Source organism: Morus notabilis, unplaced genomic scaffold (assembly GCF_000414095.1).
Source record: "Morus notabilis unplaced genomic scaffold, ASM41409v2 Scaffold306, whole genome shotgun sequence".
NCBI classification, from domain to species: Eukaryota; Viridiplantae; Streptophyta; class Magnoliopsida; order Rosales; family Moraceae; genus Morus; species Morus notabilis.
Genome location: NW_010359946.1, coordinates 803,869 through 813,000, shown reverse-complemented (window position 1 = coordinate 813,000; position 9,132 = coordinate 803,869). Strand labels below are relative to the sequence as shown.

Here is a 9,132-nt window from a genome sequence, read left to right as displayed (position 1 = left end):
ATGTGAATGCACGAGATTGTCCGATGCTAACCGATTGCTCAAAAACTGAAATGACAATATTGACTTCAAATAAGGGATTCCAGTACATAGATTGCCGAAATTCATCGATTGTTGATGAGGACTCTGCAATTGATGCTGCGCTTCCAATGCCCACTGAACATGTTGATTTACTCCTTCCTAAATACATCAGGGTTTGTTCTCTCTCTCTCTCTCTCTCTCTCTCTCTCTCTCTCTCTCAGTACACACACACACACACACATTTTATTCCTTGTACACACATCAAATACTTTCCTAATTTTGTTCAGTTTATTGTTTTCGTTTACAGGGACTAATTAATGATGGGCAAAAATTTGAAATCCGTTTTCCTTGTACCACTATTCCTCTTTGGTGGACGAACTGGAATACAAAGTCTCCCATAAAAATTGAACTGTCTTCAGAAGATCGTGAGGATACAGGCCGTATAACGAAGGGTTTTGCCCTTTTTGTTGTTTTTGTTATAAAGGAACTTGAGCATGGTAACTTTGATGAAGAGTTGGAATTAAAAAAAATCTTCTGTCACTTTTACATCAATAAGCGTCCACTTAAGAAGACCCTAGACTTTGAAAACTTTAAACACTTCAGACTTGGTTCGTTTGGGGTCTGTAGCTATGTGCCAGTAGAATGGTTTGGAGAGCAGTTAAGCACATCGAGTAGAGTTATTGAAGCTTCATTTTCAAGGGATAGATTGGATGTGGAGTTACGAATGTTTGGAATACATCAAGTATTTAATCATGAAGTGGAAGACTTCAGTAACAAACTAGCTCAAAGTTCTAATGACCACTTGTATCTTGAAATGAATTTTAATCGACATTGCCAGAAATTATTAGAGGGTGCAAATGAATTGGTGGACTCTGACAAGATCACAGTCATCAAGAATGGAGAAGGTAGTTCGGGAGTGCCTCAAAATGAAGCAGAACACGATGACACTGCCTGGGATGATATAGATTCAATTGAATATAAAAATTTCATAAATGAAACATACTCATTGCTTTCAGCAGTCTTTCAGGTCAGTCGTCTTGATCCCTATCCATCTCTCTCTCTCTCTCTCTCTCTTTGAGATATCCTTCCAATACTAACTCAATGCTTTTTGCAATATCGATAGGGAAGCTTTGCACGTCACAACTGTTTCTATTTGTTATTGCCTTTCCCAATACTTTCACCATGGTTCTTCCACCACAGCGTGGGGAACGTAGCAGTGTGCTACCTTCCTCCTAATATATACGAAGATGAGAGATGGTTGGGTCTGGAATTATATGTCAAATGTGAATTACGTCGATCTCGCACAGTTGGTGATTCGACTTCAGAAATAGTTGATCTTAACATTGATCTGTACGCCCATGGGAAAAGTATGTCACCTATATTGTGTCATAAGATCAAAATACCTGTACATAGTCGCTTTGTTACAATTCATGTCCCCCGCAAGTATTTCTCAGAAGAGTTGAATAACTATGAAGGTCTAAGCGTCATCTTTATGCCCACTACCCCAGATGTGGAAGTCAAAATGTGTGGAACCAGGTTGTTGTACGAGCAAGAGTCGAAGATGATAAGCAAAGGAATAATACAGTGCATATTTCAAATCCCAAGTTTGCTTCAAGTTGTTCATGAAGCAGCAATAGGGCTTCTTCAGAGTGATCAAAGTGATAACGATGAGAGTAATATTGCACTGCAACGAGAAATGCCCCAATCTAGTCGCATGCCTACTTATGAACCAAGGTATTAATTTCTGAAATTTCACCTCTGTTTTTTTTTTTCATTTTTTTTTTTGGCGCGTATGTGTTTGTATAATTTGTTTTATATATGATAAATGTCAATGAATTCTCACGTCCTAATGCAAGATCTTAGGGAAAGGAATATAATAAAGTCATTACAAAAGTTTCTGACAAGTACTGAACAACTCGCAAAGGAAGTTTCAACTTCCATAGGTAAGCACGGAAGGGAATATGCTGAGAAGCGAGTTTTTGTTAATGCTGACTCGGTCTTACTCCACTCCAAACAGTCATTTTTGAAGAATTGGGAAAACAAGCAAGAAGATACTCCGTGCGAATTGTCTGGTACTTTCAACCATTTGCATATAATTGCAGAGAGTATACTCTCCGTAAGCGATTCACAAAACCAGATCGAAACTCTTAAAGTTCTGCTTAGAGAATTCTTCAAGCATCGCGTCCTAGTCACACTCAGCCTAAAAGGGCATATAGTCTTTGCTTTAAAGAATTTTGTTCCCGGCTCACCATACAATTTATGTTTCCCTCAGAAGGGGATTCCAAAATGGTTTGATGATCATCAACTTAATAACTCTATGGTGGCAATTGCACTCCCTCCAAATCTAAGCCATGACGAGAGCTGGAAGGGGCTTGTCATATGTGCATCCTTTTCAGTGAATGAGAATCCAGATGCTTTTTCGAAAGGATCGTTCAGGCTTCTCTGTCACTTAGCAAGCGAAGGAATTTGCATGAATCCTGTCGCGTTATGTTCTGTCACCAAAGATAAAATCAAGTGGTTGTACGTGCGCGGGTTCATTTGGTTGGCCTACATTCCTAATGTGATGCTTGCTGATGAGCTGAATGGAAAGCATATAGTAGAGGCCAAGATTTACAGTTATTGCCCCGGCTTAATTGTGGACAAGTGTGGCATCCGCTTATTGTATGAGAATGATGTGGAAGAACTTAAGCAAACAATAATCCAGTGTTGCACTTCATTCGTCAAAGATTGGGATATCATGGATAAACTCGTAGCAAATGAAGATGATGAAGCTTCATTTTCAACGGATAGATTGGATGCAGAGTCACGAATGTTTGGAATGCATCAAGTATTTAATCATGAAGTAAAAGACTTCAGTGACAAACTATCTCAAAATGCTAACGACCACTTGGATCTAGAAATGAATTTTGATCGACATTGCCAGAAATTATTAGAGGTTGCAGCCTCTGGCAACATCACAGCAGTCAAGCTTGAAGGAGGAAGTAGTTCGGGAGTGACTCAAAATGAAGCTGAACAAGATCACACTGTCTGGGATGCTATACCTTCAACTGAGTATAAAAATTTCATAAATGAAACATACTCATTGCTTTCAGTAGTCTTTCAGGTCAGTCATCTTAATCCCTATCCTTCTCTCTCTCTCTCTCTCTGGTATCCTTCTAACACTAACTCGCTGATTGTTTGCAATATTGATAGGGAAGATTTGCACGTCACAACTGTTTCCATCTTGTATTCCCTTTTGCAGCACTTTTACCGTTGTTCTTCCACCATAGCGTGGGGAATGTAACAGTGTGCTACCTTCCTTCTAATATATACAAAGATGAGAGATGGCTAGGGCTTGAATTATACGCCGAATGTGAACCCCGTCGATCTGACTCAGTTGGTGATTTGGCTTCTTCAAAAGGAGTTGATCTTGAGATTGATCTATACGCCCATGGGAAAAGTATGTTACCTATATTCACTCACCGTATCAACATACCTATTAGCGGTTTTGTTGCAATTCATGTTCCGCGCAAGTATTTTCCGGAAGACTTGAATAACTTTAAAGGTATAAGTGCCATCTTTAAGCCCTCTACCCCAGATGTTGTAGTCAAAATGTGTGGAACCAGGTTGTTGTACGAGCATGAGTCGAAGTTGATAAGCAGACGAATAATGGAGTCCATATTTCAAATGCCAATGGTTCTTCGTTTTGTGCATGGAGTAGTAAATGGGCTCCTTCAGAATTATCAAAGTGATGATGATGAGAGTGATATTGCATTCAAACGAGAAATGCCTCAAACTAGGACCACTTATGAACCAAGGTTTAATTTCTACAACTTCTTTTTTTGTGTACGTTTGTGCATATTTTTCTTTATATGTGTCAAATATCAATTAATACTCCCAGCCTAATGCAAGATCTTTCTCATGTGAACTACTGTAGGGAATGGAATTTTATGAAGTCATTGCAAAAGCTTCTGACAAGTGCTGAACAATTCGCAAGGGAAGTTTCAACTTCAATAGATGAGTACAGAAGGGAATATGTAGAGAGGCGAGCTTTTAATGATACTGACCCAGTTTTAGTCCACTCCAAACACTCATTTTTTAAGAACAGGGAGAACATCCAAGAAGATACTTTGGGCGAGTCGTTTGGTACTTTCAACCAAGCAAACACTGTGAGCCAATTGGCTGGTATTTTTAACCATTTGGCGGAGGCTACTTTCAACCAAAAAGACACTCTGAGCGGATTGCCTAGTACTTTCAACTGTTTGCATATAATGGCAGAGATTACTTGCAACCATTTGCATATAATGGCAGAGAGTATACTCCACGTAAGCGATTCGCAAAACCTGATCGAAACTCTTAAAATTCTGCTTAGAGAATTCTTCAAGCATCGCGTCCTAGTCACACTCAGCCTAAAAGGACATATAGTCTTTGCTTTAAAGCATTTTGTTCCGAGCTCACCATACAACTTATGTTTCCCTCAGAAGGGGATTCCAAAATGGTTTGATGATCACCAACTTAATAACTCTATGGTGGCAATTGCACTTCCTCCAAATCTAAGCCATGACAAGAGCTGGAAGGGGCTTGTCATATGTGCATCCTTTTCAGTGAATGAGAATCCAGACGCTTTTTCGAAAGGATCGTTCCGGGTTCTCTGTCACTTAGCAAGCGAAGGAATTTGCTTGAATCCTGTCGCGTTATGTTCTGTCACCAAAGATAAAATCAAGTGGTTGTACGTGCGCGGGTTCATTTGGTTGGCCTACATTCCTAATGTGATGCTCGCAGAGCTGAATGGAAAGAACAGTGTGGAGGCTAGGATTTACAGTCAGTACCCCGGCTTGATTGTCGACAAGTGTGGCATCCGCTTACTGTACGAGAAAGATGTGGAACAACTTAAGCAAACAATAATCCAGTGTTGCACTTCATTCGTCGAAGATTGGGATCTCATGGATAAATTCGTAGCAAATGAAGATTATGAATAATGATCACGTACCTTAGCCCATCCAGGGTCCACCAGAGTTAGACAAGGTTTGTCTTTACCTCCCTCCGGTCATTAGTCTCGATATTTTGAGCAATATGATCTATTTATATACGTATACATTAGTTAGTAACTTATAGATAGTCTCAAAATTTCAGCCGTTTCCAAATTTATTCTGTCAAATTTTTACATCTAGTTAATGAAATGACCGAAACTGAAATAAAATAATTTTTTAGGGACTATTTATGGACCGTTTGAAAAATCAAGAATCAAAGTGGGTTGTGTTTAAACCTCAGAGATTATTTGTGTAATTAACTCTTATTTAAGGTATCTTAGAGTTATACGTGCATGCAGTTGTCCTAATCATCTTATACAATGAGTGAGGCCTGCAGAGAACTTGCTCCTTAATTTTTCTCCTTCTAGAAAGCCATATTTTTCTTCTTAAATAATTAAAAGGATGTTATTGATGATGTTTGTTGAAACTGCATATTAACCTCGTGCTCTTTGCTCCTTTACATCTCAGACTCGGAGGATCGCGCTTACCAGGAAAAATGCAGATTTGAATTTGAGATATTGACTGATGCATGGAAGATCGAAACAGAACTGTTTTTTTTTTTTTTTTTTTAATGTGATTTTCTTTATGAAAAATTTCAGAATTGTTTTGTTTTACTGTGATTTCCTTTATGAAAACATGTGTGAAAGACTTCGATTGTTTGGAACCAAAACAAAAAAAAAAGATTTCTACTATTTGATGGACTTTAATATCGTACGGTTTGGATTTCTAATTAGTAATTTATTTTTACCCTTCTTAATGGAATATTATTGCTCGGATCTTATATTGTATAAGTTTGACCAACGGTTATGCATTGCTTGTTAATGGAATACTATTGAGGATTTCTTTTTTTTTTGTTTGTTTGAAGTTACCTATTTAGATGGTTTCATGTCCAACAAGAAATTTTATTTGACCTTGAGTATTCTAAAGAGGGACGAGATAGACGTGAACAACGGTAAAGTTGTTCAGCCGTTTTGAACCCAAAATAGTTGCTAAACAGGTTTGCTATGTTTATTTAGGCCTATTTTGAACATCGGACTTGGCTGTTTGAACCCAAAATGGGTATAAAAAAAAGTGCTTTTAGGAACCTACGGCAAAAAAAAAAAAAAAGACACATATTGACATTTCTTATGTCATTTTGCAGCCAAATGAAGATTAAAAAATGGGAGTGGGGAACAAGTCAATCTCATGCTTACTTGCTCTTTTTTATCCTGGAATGGGAGTGAGATTGGTGGACCCACTCAAATTTGGGATCGAGGAATGAGATTGGCACTCCCATGCCCCTCTTTGGGATTGAGACTCTTATTCCTAATATTAATATTAATTTACTATTATACCCTTATTTTACTTATAAATACACAATTCAAAATAAAATTCAAAAAATAATAAATGCAACATATATTTAATATTTTATTTGCCTAATATTATAATATTAGCATAATTATTGTTAACTTTAATATAATAAATATGTACTTTATTTTTAATAAATTAATAATATATTTTATTTTTAACACTATTTTTTATTTTTATTTATTTTATTTAAAATTTATTTTTATATTTTACATAGTTGTACAATTTATATTTATTATTTTAGTACCCAATTATTACACAAAATATTTTAATTAGTACACTATTTTTTAAATTGAAAATATCAAATTGATTTAAAGGGTATATTAGTACTTTTACACTTTTTCATTTCGATTATGGGTATAAGTAAACGTATGAATGAGATTTGGAATGACTCTGATTCTGAATCCTATCACTAAGTAAATAGTTTATTCTGACTCTGATTCCTCACTCCGAATCCTACCCACTCTGAATCCTACCAACTCTGATTCATGCTCATTCCAATTACGTGTAGGTAAACATACCATAAAAGTTTGAGACATGATTGTCTAAATTTTTAAAATGAGAATTAACATTATTGCCAAATTAAGAGTTTGAGGACTTGAATGTTTAAATTTTTAAAATAGGAATCTGACGGGTCTTTTTGTCTTTGTAGTGCAATTCTAGGTCACATGACAAATCACATGCCTTTATCTATTTAAAACGTGATAGAACATAACGGAAAAGCCTTAATTTAGTTTGAGGAGTGTTTTGCTAAAATTAAAAAAATAAGGACTAAACTGTCACATACTAAAAAGGTTCGGGACCATCTATATATGCTAATTACCCAATAATGTTATACATATTAAGAGTGGAGAAATAATAATCATAATAATCATAATAATCATAATAATCATAATAATCATAATAATAATAATCATAATAATCATAATAATAATAATCATAATAATCATAATAATAATCATAATAATCATAATAATAATCATAATAATAATCATAATAATAATAATAATAATAATAATAATAATAATAATAATAATAATAATCATCATCATCATCATCGTCATCATCATCATCATCATAATAATAATAATAATAATAATAATAATAATAATAATCAATTTTTTATTCAGCCAATTAGAATTTAAAAAAAAAAGAACTTCTCTCTCTCTATGTTCGACCACCATCACCACTGATCTGTTTGCGGCGTCGTTTTCGACACCTCACTCACCATCGTGAAGCTCTCGACGAGTCTAGCACAATGACATATAACACGACCTCTAATTCAGTCAAAAACTATTGCCTGAAAAAGTCCAAAATACTCATTTCTTCTCGACGTGATATCTTCATCGTCTGACCTCCGATCGAGGTGATTTCAATTGATCAGAGTGAAGAGACGAAGAAACCCACCATTTAGCTCAAAAAGGTCGCCGGAGTACCACCATCCATGGTAGCCAGAATTCCCGCCACCGCCGCAGTCGTTTCTCTCCTTTATGGCCGCCGTGGGGGTCACCACCCCCACCATTAAACTCAAACTTTATAGATGAGTCGATCTCGACTAGTAGCCACCTCCATCGTCGCTGTTTGGCCGGAAAATGAGCCCGCCACCGTTATGAAGGGTGATTCTGATGATCTAACCATTGTATCGTTGTGATTTTGGTGTCAAAATTCTCAAAAGATCATGGGTAATGAAAGCCCTCAATCAATTTCATCGATTGATGGCCGGAGGATCAAGATCCAAGTCGCCAAATTTCGCCAAGGTTGATGTTTTTGATCCGAGCAGATGGAGGCCTAACTTTTGTAAAATTGACTTCTTGATTGAACTCAGAAGGTTGAAGATAGGTAGGAGCGGAAGTTTCATTGCCACCCTATTGGTTACCGAATCGAATTCGGATGCGGAAGCGTGGGGTTTGCGTATCGTGTATAACAAAAATTTTCATAAAACTTTTGTGATACTCTATAGATTATATTAATTTATGCACAAATGAATTAATCACAATAATTTATTTAATAAGAACTCAATTAGGAATTATACCCGGCGGCCGATTAGGATGATAACTTGAGTTTTTTGACCTCGAACAATCCTTGCTCCAAAGCTTTGTGTTTAGAAAACTAATGTCTTCCACGTCAATTCCTAGAATCCACGAAGATGTGTGTGTGGGCACACCTGAGACAAAACGGGTTAGAATAAACACTTAAATTTTCACAAACACCAACACATGCACGATGTGAAATTTTTCCTTCCCTCTATACTAGAGAATTTCGGCCACCATCCAAATAATAGGGCAAAAAATTGTGTTAAAAATTGTGTCCACAATTTTCTATCATTCTCTTTTTTATAGAGTAGAAGTCAAACTTCTAGAAGGAATCCGATCTCTATCTCCAAGATAAAGCTTGTTAATTATCTCCTATTTGAATTTGGAACAAAATCTCCTCTTATCCTTTATCCATTATGGCTGGCCATTCATTGGAGATTTTATCCTTGTGTAGGCCCCAATATCAGATAGGGAAGGAAGAGAAAATCATCCTTTTTTCTGCACTCCAATTTTGACTCAAATTCAAATTCCAATTTAAGTCAAACTTAAATTAATTTGAATTCTAAATTGAACAACTTATCAAATAAGTTTAAATGGATAAAACTAGATGTGTTCAAATTAAAATTTAAATAATCACATTATTTAAATAATAATTAATTATCAATTAATTATTTTTGAGTGTTTAATTTTAGAATTCCGTAATTCTAAAATTCTCATTTTGCCAT

The 9,132-nt window shown here is 35.9% G+C and overlaps 1 protein-coding gene across 1 annotated transcript; it reads left to right on the top strand.

The window, feature by feature from the left end:
* The first annotated feature begins 665 nt into the window (after positions 1-665).
* On the top strand, positions 666-5,587 carry LOC21405365. Its single transcript, XM_024163948.1, has 6 exons — positions 666-1,045; positions 1,142-1,752; positions 1,882-3,121; positions 3,211-3,815; positions 3,935-5,022; positions 5,496-5,587. The coding sequence occupies exons 1-5, from the start codon at positions 743-745 to the stop codon at positions 4,974-4,976; spliced, it is 3,801 nt and encodes a 1,266-aa protein (XP_024019716.1). The 5' UTR covers positions 666-742; the 3' UTR covers positions 4,977-5,022; positions 5,496-5,587.
* Positions 5,588-9,132: the final 3,545 nt, after the last annotated feature.

What these genes read in the sequence shown, in the direction of transcription:
- LOC21405365 (XM_024163948.1), top strand. Translation starts at nt 743, where the DNA reads ATGTTTGGAATACATCAAGTATTTAATCATGAAGTGGAAGACTTCAGT. An exon ending in TGCTTTCAGCAGTCTTTCAG is followed by an intron (nt 1,046 to 1,141) that starts GTCAGTCGTCTT and finishes CAATATCGATAG; the next exon opens with GGAAGCTTTGCACGTCACAA. An exon ending in AGGACCACTTATGAACCAAG is followed by an intron (nt 3,816 to 3,934) that starts GTTTAATTTCTA and finishes GAACTACTGTAG; the next exon opens with GGAATGGAATTTTATGAAGT.